The following is a 13,150-nucleotide window of genomic DNA, read 5'->3' on the forward strand; positions in this document are numbered from 1 at the left end:
CAGAGAGGGAGGGAAGAGGGGGAGCCTTTATTATTAACCGCCCCCGCCCGATCTGCCATGGATCTTAATGAGGCGGGTGAGCTTCATTAGAGAGATACAGGCCTGCCATTAGCCCCATTGTCTCAGCCTCTCCCACCTTCCGGCCTGGTCCTCAGTTGGCCCCGGAAAACTGGGGCAGGAAGTGGGGAGAACTGAGGGACAAGGTGTGGGGGCCTGGTCCCCTGGGTGAGAGAGAGGAGGGCCTGGACCCCTGGGTGTGAGGGAGGAGGGCCTGGACCCCTGGGTGAGAGAGAGGAGGGCCTAGACCCCTGGGTGAGAGAGAGGAGGGCCTGGACCCCTGGGTGAGAGAGAGGAGGGCCTGGACCCCTGGGTGAGAGAGAGGAGGGCCTGGACCCTTGGGTGTGAGAGAGGAGGGGTTGGACCCCTGGGTGTGGGGGAAGAGGCCCTGGACCCCTGGGTGTGAGAGAGGAGGGGTTGGATCCCTGGGTGTGGGGGAAGAGGTCCTGGACCCCTGGGTGTGAGAGAGGAGGGGCTGGGATGGACCCCTGGGTGTGAGGGAGGAGGGCCTGGACCCCTGGGTGTGAGGGAGGAGGGGCTGGGATGGACCCCTGGGTGTGAGGGAGGAGGGCCTGGACCCCTGGGTGTGAGGGAGGAGGGCCTGAACCCCTGGGTGTAGGGGAGTAGGGCCTGGACCCCTGGGTGTGAGGGAGGAGGCACAGGGTTTGTAATGTGGGAGGGGGCTTGATCTCCAAGTCTGAGGGAGGAAGGCTGTGAGTTCAGATCTAAGGGAGGTGTGGCTGACCCAGGGTCTGAGGGACGAGGCGGGGCTTGTGATCCACAGGGGGCCGGCCTCCCGAGTCTGAGGGAGGAGGCCCCCGAGGGCGCAGATCCTCCACCCTCCGCCCCGCCACGCCCCCTCCGCCCCCAGTTAACCCGGAGTCCCAGCGCAACCGGGCCAGTCGCCCAGGCCGGAGGGACGTTGGCATGGAGGAGGTGCGGGACGACGAGGTGCTGCGGACCGAGACGGAGCCCGCGGGACCCGCGGAGCCCCAGGAGCCGCCCTCGCCGCCCTCGCCACCGCCGCCGCCGTCGCCACCATCGCCCGCCGCCCCGGAGCCCGAGTCGCCGTCCGAGGCCGGCGCCCGGCAGCTGCTGCTGGACGAATGGGGGCCGCTGGGCGGGGGGCTGCAGCTGCCTGCGCGCCTCACCTGGAAGCTGCTGCTGGTGCGGCGGCCGCTCTACCGCAACCTGCTGCGCTCGCCCAACCCGGAGGGTGCGCGCCGCAGCCGGGGACCCGCGCCCTCGCCCTCCGCCCGCCCACCCTCCGGCTCCCTTCCCGCCTCGGCGCCCCTCGGTCTCACCCGCCTGTGCCTCTCGCTCTTCGTCCCTCCGGCTTTGGCTCACCTCCGCCCCTCTCCCTCCAACCCCTCCATCATTGGGTTACCCCCGGATCTGACTCACTCTCCCTGCCTGGCTGGTCTGGCCTAGCCTGAGCCGGTGCAGGTTCCTGCCCTTCCAGTGCCGCCCTGGAATTGGGGGTGGGGTGGAAGGAAGGGGCAGGGAGTTGGGGGTCACTGGCCTGAGGCTGCACCGCCCCTCCAGCGCATCCCTGCACCATTCCAGGCATCAACATCTACCAGCCAGCGCCTCCTACTGGTCCCACCAAGCAACCCCTGCAGGCGCTGGGTGAGTTCTGGGGGCTGGGCTACAGGACAGGCCCACCCTGTCCCCCCATTAAACTAACCCGGCCTGCCTCCGCCTACCAGGCAATTTCCGCGGATGGCACATTGGAACGGAGCAGCTCCAGCAGGGACTCAGGTGAATCCCAGAGCCCCCATGGTCCCCTTCACTCGGGCTAAGAGAGACTGACTTGAACCTCTCTGGAGCTCCATAGGTGGCTGTCTTCAGAGAGCCTACTGGTAGAGACCAGAGCACCAGTTCCTGCCTGCCACCCCCCACACACCGCAAGCAGACACCAGCGTCCCTGTTATTATTCTTTGGCTTTTTCCCTGGGAGGGGAAGGGTCACCCCAGGCCACTGTGTGTCCTCCAGGACACCTAGCCAGGCTCCTGTGAGAGGTTGCCATCAGGCGATGCAAAGCCACACACGCCCCAACCCACCCCATGTCCCCGGCTGAGACCCTGGCTCTGCTTCTCCTTTGCCATGTAACCGTGTGCACATCCCAGCCGTGAACATTCCTCTAAGCAGTGAGGGGTTCAGAGGGTAGGGCTTTGCCCCTGGCCAGGCTGGTGGGAGCAGAGATAACCAGCCAGCTGGGGCCCCAGGGGAGCGTGGTGACCAGGTCTCCGCCTCTTGCCCACAGCTGGACCGTGAAGCAGCAGTGCGTAGACCTCCTGGCCGAGGGCCTGTGGGAGGAGCTCCTGGATGATGAGCAGCCAGACATCACCATCATGGACTGGTGCGTGCGCCAGGGTGGCGCGGCCCCATCTGGGGCCCCTGTGCTCCGGGACTGTGGCCTCTCTCCTCTTCTCTCCTGGGCTTTGGGTGTGGAAACACCTCAGGGCTGTGACCAAGCCACTCCTTCCTCCTAGCTTCCTCTATCCCTTCTATGACTTCTCCCTGTCTTTGGGGGCGTCCATTACACCTGACTCCACCAGGAAGGCACCCTGATCACCCCCACCCCACCCCACCCTGGCTGCAGAGCCCATGCTGTCACTGGTGACAGATCCCCCAGTAGACTCACTCCCTTGAGGTCACTGCCTTGGGATGCAGAGTGGGTGCAGCGGGTATGTGTGGTACATGGGTGGGGTGTTGACACCATGGTAGTGGCAGGGGTGGTTAAAAGCTTCTGGCCCATCCCCCAGGTATGAGGACAGCCGGCTGGATGCATGCGTCTATGAGCTGCATGTGTGGCTGCTGGCCGCTGACCGCCGCTCGGTCATTGCACAGCACCACGTGGCCCCCCAAACCGGAGGGAGAGGTCCACCTGGCCGCTGGGTCCAGGTGAGGGTTATTGCCTCAGTGTCCCCTCCCCAGACATGGGGAGACCTTGGAGATGGGGGAAGGCGCGGGGTAAGGCTATTGCGGGTCCCTGACCCTACTTCTTCCTTCCTGACCTGGCTGCTGGCGCAGGTGTCCCATGTGTTCCGCCAGTACGGGCCTGGTGTGCGCTTTGTCCACTTTCTGCACAAGGCCAAGAACCGTACGGAGCCCAGGGGACTGTGGCGGACCAGGGTGACCGATTCCTCCGTGTCTGTGCAGCTCCGGGAGTGACCGCGTCTCAGCTGCCCTGCCCCTCCATACCTCCCTGTCCCCCCTCTTCCTGTGCTCTCAGCATGTCCTTGTTCCTGCTGCTCCCCCAAAGCCTGGCCCTGATGTCCCCACTCCTCCCTGAATGTGGTTACTCTCTGAACACCAAGAGGCAGGGGCCACCTGTTACAGGTGCTGCGCTGTGCACCTGCTCATGGCAAGTGCTCCATCAGCTTGTGCCGAAAGAATGAATAAACCCAGAGGCGTCGGAAATTGCTTCACTCCATTCCCATCCCACCAGGCTGCAGGCTGACCAGAAATAAGCACATGTGACCGAAAGTGTCCTCCAGGGGCATGATAGGGATAAGGGAGAACTAAAGAAACCTGGAGGCTTGGGGTCTGGCCACACCTTGATGAATGGGGCCCCTGCAGCCCCATGCACAGATCCTGAGAGGGTCAGGGGGCTCCTGGGTGATTGGGTCAGCTTGGGGAAGGAAAGGTTGTTTCCCTCAAAGCAAGGAAAATATTCCCATATCCAGCCCACAGCCAACAGTGCCCTGTCTGTGTGCACCCCACTCTGAGTGTGCCCATCCCTGGCATCGACCCGGGATTAGGCTGAGCCAGGTCTGACTGGGCTGCTCCCCATCCCACCCAGTCCCCAAGTCTGCTGGGTCCTGAGTGCACTTGACCCCACAACAAGCAGATGGCAGCCAGGGACAGCTTTGCACAGTCTGTATTTCAAGGCAGGCAGGGATGGGGCGCAGGAAGTCCTCTGCTCTGGGTCCCTGGGAGGGGACGGGAGGGGGCTGCAGCTGATGCCTCAGGCAGACGGGTGAGGAGCTCAGCAGAGGGACTGGGGATGCAGGGAGCACCACGCCATCAGGAACACCTGCAATAGAGCTTACAGTTAGCCTCCAGAGTTTACTAGGGGGCTTCAGGGTCCCAGCGCGCCAGAGTGAACCGTGGCCTGGGGAGGCTGGGGCCAAAGTGGGAGTCCTGGCCTGGGAGAGTTGGGAGCTGGACTAAAGGGTTGTTCTTGGAATTTCTGGGAGTAGGGCTGCCTGGGGCTGGCTTGGAAAAGGATCTCAGGGGCTGTGAAGGGTGGATGTGGGAGTGGGGGAAGGGCTGACCTTGAGGGTCTAGGTGGGTAGGGAGCATGTGGGAGATCTTGAACTCTACAGTTTCCAGTTTGGAGCTGGAGCTGGACCCGGCTCTGTCCCAGAAATGCACTTGCAGATGGGTGGGACCCCCCCCCCCGGGGAGATTTGGGAAGGTGTTGTGAGGGTGCTGGAGGCAGGGGAGAGATCCAAGGGGCTGGAGCCGAGGGGAGGAGGGCAGAAGGTCCGGGGACACGCACTTGCAGTAGAGCGCCGAGATGGCGTTGTTCCAGTTGCCAAAGAGGCCGCGGCGGTACTCCTCCAGGCGCGGGTAGGAGCCGGCAGAGAACTTGCGTGTCTTGCCCTCCTTGCCTTTCTGCGACCATACGGTGAGCTCGCAGCGCTGGCCCACGACCAGCGAGGATGCCTTGTTGGCCCAGCTGGAGGGCAGGTAGGGCAGGTCGGTGTCCGGCTCCAGCGACAGCTCAGCGCCCGCGCAGCAGTTGTCGTAGTAGGCGTCGCTCTTGTCGTAGAGTTTGGCGCACGTGCGCGTCCCGTCCTCTAGCTTGAGGTCGGCGGACGCGGGGCAGGCGCCTCGGGAGCCGGGGGCGGTTGCCAGGGCCAGGGCCAGGGCCAGCAGCAGCGGGGACATGGTGGCGGTGCTTTGGGGCCGCGGCCGCACACGCGCTTTTATGGACCTGACTCGTGGGAAGGGAGAAGCTGCGAGATAAGGACTCCTTGCTAAGATAAAGAAACCTTGCTAACCCAGCTTGGAGCTCCTGACCCAGAAACACGTGCGTGTTTACGTGGAACTTAGCGGGCCTTTGGGAAAGCTGGTGTCCCTTGGTGTAGCCTCTTATGGAATCCTGGCTCGGGGTCCTGCTTCGTGTTCATATGCATCCCGGGACGGAGTGGGTGATGGCTCAAGAACTCAGGACTCCCTCCCCACCGCCACCACCACCCACGTGGGAGACCCAGATGATTTTTTTTTTTTTAAGATTTATTTATTTTCATTACAAAGTCAGATATACAGAGAGGAGGAGAGACAGAGAGGAAGATCTTCCATCCGATGTTTCACTCCCCAAGTGAGCGCAACGGAGCCAAGAACCTGGAACCTCTTCTGGGTCTCCCACACGGGTGCAGGGTCCCAAAGCCTTGGGCCGTCCTTGACTGCTTTCCCAGGACACAAGTAGGGAGCCAGATGGGAAGTGGAGCTGCCGGAATTAGAACCGGCACCCATATGGGATCCCGGCGTGTTCAAGGCGAGGACTTTAGCCGCTGGGCCACACAGCCAGGCCCCCAGATGGGTTCTTGATCCCAGCTTTGGCCTGAATTAGACCTGTCCCAGGCGTATAGGAAGTGAATCAATGAATTAAAGACTGTCTCGATTTCTGTTTTTCAAATAATTACACAAATTTTTAAAATTACATCTTTTGGAGTAGCCACTGGATACAACAGGCTAGTTAAGTGCCTCCGCTTGCCATCATCACTTATGGGTGCTGGTTCATGTGCTGGCTGTTCCATTTCCCACCCAGCTCCCTGCTAATGCACCTAGGAAAGCAGCGGAGAATGGCCAAGTGCTTGAATCCTTGCACCCAGGTGGGAAATCCAGAAGAAACTGGTACCTTCAGTTTGGTTCAGTCCTGGCTGTTATGGCCATTTGGGGAGTGAACCAGTGGATGAAAGATCTTTCTCTCTCTCTCTCTCTCTCTCTCTCTCTCTCCCCCCATAACTCTGTCTTCCAAATAAAAGTACATATTTAAGACTAAAAGAATTCTGGGCCCCATGGTGGGTAAAGTCCTCACCTTGAATGCACTGGGACCTCATATGGGCATCAGTTCGTGTCCCGGCTGCTCCACTTCCCATCTGTACCCCTGCTTGTGACCTGGGAAAGCAGTGGAGGATGGCCCAAAGTCTTGGGAGCCTGCACCCATGTGGGAGACCCAAAAGAAGCTCCTGGCTCCTGGCTTCAGATCTGCTCAGCCAGACTGCTTTGGCCACTTGAGGAGTGAACCAGTGGATGGAAGATCGTTGTCTTTCCTCTTCTCTGTATATCTGAGTTTCCAACAAAACTAAATACGTCTTTTTTAAAAATCTGAAAGAACTTTGGCATAAGGAATGCATGTGTACACCCAAGCCCCAATGAGTGCTTGCCATCTTTGCTATAGCACCTGACGGGCAGGCAGGTGCATAGTGAGGCCTCAGTACCCACACAGCAATGACAGATGGCTCTGTCTACAGCCACCCAGCTGAGCCTGCTGCCCGCTGCACCCCGCGATGGGGCAGGGTGGTGCAGTGGTTACAAGCTGAAGGCTGGAAACACCTGCAGTTGGGTCTATGTTGTGGCTCTGAGCGATCTCCAGCAAGTGACCTGGCCTCCCTGAGCGTGGCAGGCTAACGGGAAGGAAGAACACAACAGAAAAGCAGTGGCAGCCAGGACACCGTGTTAGCAGCAATGCACGGCCTTGCTGGGGACAGAGCTTGGCACCACATTAACACTGTATACATTTTTGTAGTGTGGATGTGACCATTGGAAGTCCACAGCAGGTGTCGTGTGAACAGGTGCTGGCCCCGCCCCTCCTGGAAGGATCCCCAAACCTCAATCCTTTTTTCATTTCCCCCTGTGACCCCACAAAATCTAATCTGCAGCCGCTGACTTCCCAGAGCAGCCTCTTGAACCCCAAGGTCACACAGCCCCACCCTCCTGTTACAGAGGGCAAGTGGCTGACTGCAGCCGGGTCACCCCACCCCTGCAAGGAGCCAGGCGGCAAACCTGCAGTGGCAGTGAGGGTGGGGAGGCTCCAAAAGGGAGGCAGAACCAGGGGCATGATGCAGCTGGCATCACACAGGGCCCAAGGAGACCCCAGTGCCGGCCCTACATCTGCAGTCCAGGGACATACACGTGGACAGGCGAAGGACGTCCCTCCCTGGTGGTCATCCCTCACTGGTGGAAGAGACAGACGCCGTACCCCACCCCCTGCAGCCAGTGTCCCCCACAAGCCCCCAGGCGTCCTCTCCTCTTGCCTTACACACTCACAGGTGTGCACTCACATGGCGTCCTCACAGCGCCAGGACATCCTTGCTACTCGTTAGCACACAGGGCAAACAGCAGGTAAGTCAACAGTTTCTTATTACACAGGCTTTTTTTTTTTTTAGGAATGTTCTGCCCTGAAGGGCCTAGGAGCCCTTGAACAAGTCAGATAGCAAATCAGTCACGGGAACATGGAGTTCAGAAAGGACTGTTTGCAAAGGCCTCTGGGAATGCCAAGGGGTGACCCGTTGGTGTGGGCTTCATGGGGTGCCTCTAACAGGAAATCCTCTTCTGGGCTCTCACAACCTGGTTCAGCTTGTCTCAGCCACCCACTGGCAAGGGAGAAGGCTACATGGGGAAAGGCCCCCAAAAGAAGAGAGAAACTTGTTTCCACCTGCAGGGAAACAATGTAAGAGGTCGGTGGTGGAGGAGGCATACTGGATGTGTCAGTGTGTGTCAGTGTGTCTGGAAATTCAGGCAGAGATTCCCACTAGGTCTAAAATTCACACTGAGAGGCTCATGACAGCTGCACAGTGAACTGGCCCTGGATTGTGCCTGTGTGCCTGTGTGATGGAGGGAAGTCACACCCCCTAACAGCGGCCGGTATGCGATCCAAAGTCCGCTTCCCAGGGCTAGGGTCTTCTGGGAATTTCCCACAAGCTCAAATCCTCGGCCCACCCTCGCGTTCTCCAGCGGGGCTGAGTCTCAGGGAGCCTGCCTGGGGATTCTGATGCAAGTTCAAGATTTGATAAGAACCCAGGGCTTTGGGTCAGGAATTTTCAACCTTGGTCCCTCCATTTCAGAATACATATGTGTCCTTTTCCTGCTTGCAAGAGCATTCTTTTTGCAGTTACTAAATTTATTTGAAAAGCAGAGCTACAGAGAGAAAGACGGAGAGAGAGATCTTCCATCGATCAGTTCAAACACAAATGCCTGAAATGGGTGGGTTGGGCCAGGCTGAAGCCAAGAGCTAGGGTCCTGGAGTTTCATCAAGGTCTCCCACATGGTACCAGGAACCCAGACACCTTGGGCCATCTTCTGTTGTTTCCCCAGGACATTAGCAAGGAGCTGGAATCCGAAGTGGAGCAGCTGGGAGTCAGAACCGGTACCCACATGGGATGCTGGTGCTGCAGGCAGCGGCTTAACTCACCGTGCCACAGCACCAGACCCAAGTAATACATGTGCTATTATTTTTTAAATTATTCATTCTTACTTGAAATTTAGAGTTACAGAAAGAGGGAAATAGAGAAATAGAGAAAGAGAGATCTTCCATCTGCTGGATCACTTCCCAAATGGTCACAAGAGCCAGTGCTAAGCTGGTCCAAAGCTAGGAACTAGGAGCTTTTTCCAGGTCTCCCATGTGGATACAGGAGCTCAAACACGAGGGACATCCTCCACTGCTTTTCCAGACCACGGAGCAGAGAGCTGGATTGGAAATGGAGCAGTTGGGACACGAGCCAGCAACCATTTGGGATGCCAACGCCACTGGTGGGAGCTTAGCTATCATGCCATGGCACCAGCTCCTCGCTCCCCACTCCCCAGAGAATCTCTCATAGCAGCTTTTAGCCTGCCATTCACGACTCTAGTATCCCAGATCTGAGTCACTGGGTTGGGTAAACAGCTCTGGCTCCTACTCATGTGTACCCTGGGAGGCAGCAGGAGTGGCCAGAGCACTCATGGGAGACCTGGAGAAAGTTCCTGGCTCCTGACTTCAGATCGGCGCAGCTCCAGCCATTGCGGCTGCTTGGGGAGTGAATCATTGGACAGAAGATCTTCCTCTCTGTCTCTCCTCCTCTCTGTATATCTGACTTTCCAATAAAAATAAATAAATCTTAAAAAAAATAAAGAATAACTATTTGGGAGTCTGTTGTGGTGCCTGGTGAAGCCATACCTGGAGAGAAATGGGGTCTTTTCCAACCCATGAAAGGTTGAGGGTCATCTGGTTTCAGGGCGTGGCTGGCCCCCACTGTCTCAGCCGCACCTGTGACAGGTGAAGCGCATTGTCTCTAGCCTTTTGGTCTACACCAGAGCTGCTCAACCTTGCAGGTGCTTGTAAACCCCCTGCTGGGAGAGGAGCAGTGTGGTCTTGAGGTTGGGTTCTGCTACCCGTGTGGAGGGCAGGCCTGGCTGCTGGAGGCCATTGAAGAGAAAGGCGCTCTTTTCTTGCACAATGAAGCAAGAATTCAGCCCAGATTTGGAACCTGCCATGGACAGGGCCAGAGAGCGGGGAGTGGCAGGGACCCCTGGGGTTGGCAAGGGCAGAAGAAGGATCAAAAAAAAAAACACAAAAAAACACCAGTGAACAAAGGAGCCCATTGGTCGCTGGGCCTGGGGCTCCCCCAGCGTCTGGCACAAGCTGTGGTGCAAGGAGCCCTGTGGGTGGGCCAGTGGCACCCTAAGCCAGCTTGGGAGGCAGAGAGGCAAGGTGGGTAGCATCTCCCAGGAGCCAGACCCCAGGGAGGCAGCGACAGAAGAGCTTGCCAGAGATCAGCCCTCCCTCTCCCACCACTGCTGCAGTCAAGGGAACCAGGTTCGGATCCTACCTCTGGCGCCTGTGTGCTGTGTGCGCCTGGACAAGCGACTTGGCCTCCCTCATAGGGAAAACAAGCTCAGCCACGCCACGACCAGGTCAGCGGTAGGGTCACAGAACCTGAACTCTCCTGCAGGGCTCTCCCCCTTTTTAAGATTTATTTATTTTTATTGGAAAGTCAGATATACAGAGAGGAGGAGAGACAGAGAGGAAGATCTTCCTTCCACTGGTTCACTTCCCAAGTGGCCACAACAGCTGGAGCTGCGCTGATCCGCTGATCCGAAGCAAGGAACCAGGAACTTCCTCCAGGTCTCCCACAAAGGTGCAGGGTCCCAAGGCTTTGGGCCCTCCTCGACTGCTTTCCCAGGCCACAAGCAGGGAGCTGGATGGGAAGTGAAGCTGCCAGGATTAGAACTGGTGCCCTCATGGGATTCCTGCGCGTTCAGGGAGAGGACCTCAGCCACTAGGCCACCACACCGAACCCAAGGCTCGCTTTTTTGTTTTTGTTTTTTACACTTGTTTGATATTGGCTGCTGGTGCTGTCTCTGGTTTCCCTTCAGCTCTAAGTTCCAATTGCAGTGCTTTGGTTAGTCTTTTCAAATGCCTGCTGATACTCAACATTTAGCTTTAGGGAACCTTTTTTTCATATGTGACTTTATTTTATTTTTATTTTTTAAAGACTTATTATTTTTTTTTAAAGATTTATTCATTTTATTACAGCCAGATATACACAGAGGAGGAGAGACAGAGAGGAAGATCTTCCATCCATTGATTCACTCCCCAAGTGAGCCACAATGGGCCGGTGCGCGGAACCTGAAACCTGTTCTGGGTCTCCCACGCAGGTGCAGGGTCCCAATGCATTGGGCCGTCCTCAACTGCTTTCCCAGGCCACAAGCAGGGAGCTGGATGGGAAGTGGAGCTGCCGGGATTAGAACCGGCGCCCATATGGGATCCCGGGGCTTTCAAGGTGAGGACTTTAGCCGCTAGGCCACGCCACCGGGCCCTAAAGACTTATTTTTTTATTGCAAATTCAGATACACAGAGCGGAGGAAAGATTGAGAAACTGGGCAAACAGAGACTCATAGATGGACTATGTGAATCAGTGGATTTTTCAATGACTTCATCGAGCTTGAAGCGGCAGGATTAGCAGCAATTCATGAGTTTTGAACTATCAAAGCCACTTGAGCAAGACCCTCGGAGCATGCCCCACATCGGGGACCTGGGGTGGGTGGGAGACTGGGTGGGGCTTCTCCCTTAAAAATCCCTCTTTACCTCACATACATGAAGGAAACAATGTGGAAATAACAGTCTTACCCACTTACCTGTAGCCCTTGAACCTTTTTACCCCAATTAACTATGTAAAGATTGTCAAAAATAATAACTTTTTAAAAAAGAAAAAAAGTTTCTACAAACAAAAATCTAACATGTTTGTTCTTGGAATCAGAATCCAAGGCTGGGTCAGACAACTCTACTGCTCAAAACTTCCTGCCCAAAGAGGGAAATGCATCTCAAGGAAAATGACCAATGTCTGCCCTCCTTCTGCTGCCCCCAGGCGTGGCCATGTCCCTAGTGATGAGCCCAGAACGGGCATGCAGCCAGCTGTGCCTGCCAGTGTGAGGTTCCCCCATGGCTCTCTCCAGGGCATCCAGACAGGGTCTTACCCTGCATCTCAGTGCATAGCTGTCACCGCCACACCACAGGCGTCCCCTGCTAGAGGCAGAGCTGGGATCAAATCCGGGAACTCCCATGCAGGATGCAGACAGAGCAGTTCGCCTGCTGAGCCATTCACTGCCCTTCTCTGCAGTGTTTCAAAATTGCCAGTGTCATGGGACAACAAGTTAAGCCACCACCTACAGTCCCAATATCCTGGATGGCAGAGTTACAGCAAGGGGAGAGAGGAAGACCTTCTATCTGCTGGTTCACTTCCCAAATGGCTGCAATGGCAGGAGCTGAGCTGATCTGAAGCCAGGAGTCAGGAGCTTCTTGCAGATCTCCCACATGGGGTACAAGGGCCCAACGACTTGGGCCATCTTCCACTGCGTTCCCAGGACATTGGCAGGGAGTTGGATCAGAAACAGAACAACCAGGACTCAAACTGGTAACCATATGAGATGTCAGCCCTGCACGCAGAAGCTTAAAGTGCTATGCCACAGTGTCAGCCCCAGGAAATGAATCTTTTTATAAGCCATCATTCAGCTCAAAATAGCACAGCGGGGTGAGAGCCAGGTCTGTACCCTCCCTACTCCCACCTGGTTCTTTGATTTAAGCACAGTGGTTGCTGTTGGACCCTGCGGGAGAGTCCTCTTAGCTCTCCCTGCTTTAAGTCCTCTACTAGGAGACTGGAAACCAGACCAGGAATGGTAATGCCGGGCATAGCCGCGAGGGGGCAAGTCTGGTGGCAGGGCCGGCCGAGGTGCACCTGCTACAGCGCCCATCTGTGGGAGCCAGTGGCTTGGACCCCACCCAGGTCCTGATGACAGCTGACAGACGCCCTTCCCCACCCTCACCTTGAAACCAGGGACAGCCCACAAGCAGAGGCGGCCTACAAGCGGAGCCTCCCCTTGGACAGATGGGACCTAGCCTGCCTTTGGCTGTGCCTACCGAGGGCTTCTCAGATCACGATTCAAAAACAGATCCTGAAGATGCTGCAGCTTGAAGCCATGCGCCTTGCTGGTTTGTTTCAAAGGCAGAGAGCTATTGGGCAGGGAGTGGTTGGGGGTACTGGGGCTGCGACTGGGTTGGGCCCAAGTCGGGAAGGAGCTCCCAGCACTCGGGCCATGCTCTGCTGCCTTCTCAGGTGGGTTGGCTAGGCAAAGCCTCCAGGACTTGAACAGACACCCAGATGTGGGATGCTGGCATCGCCAGTGACAGTTTAGTTCACGTCCCCTCCACGGAGGCCCATCTTGCATGCCGTGGTGGATTCCATGTTGGGGTGCAGGGGTTGCAGGGGGCTGTGTGGGCCATGCACTTGAGGTCCCAAGAGAAGAGGCAGAACAGGTTGAAAGTGACAGAGGCCTCCAGGCAGTCAGGGTTTTCCTGTGGGGTAAAGGGCAGGGGTCAGTGGCTGTCTGCCATCTCCACCAGCGCCATCACCCTACCATCCATCTCCACCACCTACCATCACTCCCACCCTCCATCTCACACACCCACCATCACCCCAAAGCTACATATGCCCCTCCCTCCATCTCCGCTAACCCCCACCCCTCATCCCAAATCTGGGTTCCACCCCTCCCCCACCTTGCCTTCTTAGAGACCTCCTGGAGTTGGTGCAGCCACTGGGGG

At 57.3% G+C, this 13,150-nt stretch overlaps 2 protein-coding genes across 2 annotated transcripts; one reads left to right on the forward strand and one right to left on the reverse strand.

Moving 5' to 3' along the window:
• The first annotated feature begins 933 nt into the window (after window positions 1-933).
• NCCRP1 (NCCRP1, F-box associated domain containing) lies at window positions 934-3,306 on the forward strand. The gene is made up of 6 exons (XM_004595179.3): window positions 934-1,273; window positions 1,624-1,686; window positions 1,767-1,818; window positions 2,324-2,419; window positions 2,826-2,964; window positions 3,094-3,306. Exons 1-6 carry the CDS (start codon window positions 985-987, stop codon window positions 3,232-3,234), a joined length of 780 nt encoding a protein of 259 aa, XP_004595236.3. The 5' UTR covers window positions 934-984; the 3' UTR covers window positions 3,235-3,306.
• Window positions 3,307-4,295: 989 nt separating this feature from the next.
• On the reverse strand, window positions 4,296-4,959 carry SYCN (syncollin). Its single transcript, XM_004595180.3, has 2 exons — window positions 4,568-4,959; window positions 4,296-4,302 (listed from the first exon to the last, which is right to left on the reverse strand). The coding sequence occupies exons 1-2, from the start codon at window positions 4,957-4,959 to the stop codon at window positions 4,296-4,298; spliced, it is 399 nt and encodes a 132-aa protein (XP_004595237.2).
• Window positions 4,960-13,150: the final 8,191 nt, after the last annotated feature.

The sequence above is a fragment of the Ochotona princeps genome, chromosome 16 (genome assembly GCF_030435755.1).
Source record: "Ochotona princeps isolate mOchPri1 chromosome 16, mOchPri1.hap1, whole genome shotgun sequence".
Taxonomy (NCBI): Eukaryota; Metazoa; Chordata; class Mammalia; order Lagomorpha; family Ochotonidae; genus Ochotona; species Ochotona princeps.

Coding starts and splice junctions, on each gene's coding strand:
- NCCRP1 (XM_004595179.3), top strand. CDS start 985: ATGGAGGAGGTGCGGGACGACGAGGTGCTGCGGACCGAGACGGAGCCC. Junction 1,274..1,623: donor GCGCTCGCCCAACCCGGAGG/GTGCGCGCCGCA, acceptor GCACCATTCCAG/GCATCAACATCTACCAGCCA. Junction 2,965..3,093: donor CACCTGGCCGCTGGGTCCAG/GTGAGGGTTATT, acceptor CTGCTGGCGCAG/GTGTCCCATGTGTTCCGCCA.
- SYCN (XM_004595180.3), bottom strand. CDS start 4,959: ATGTCCCCGCTGCTGCTGGCCCTGGCCCTGGCCCTGGCAACCGCCCCC.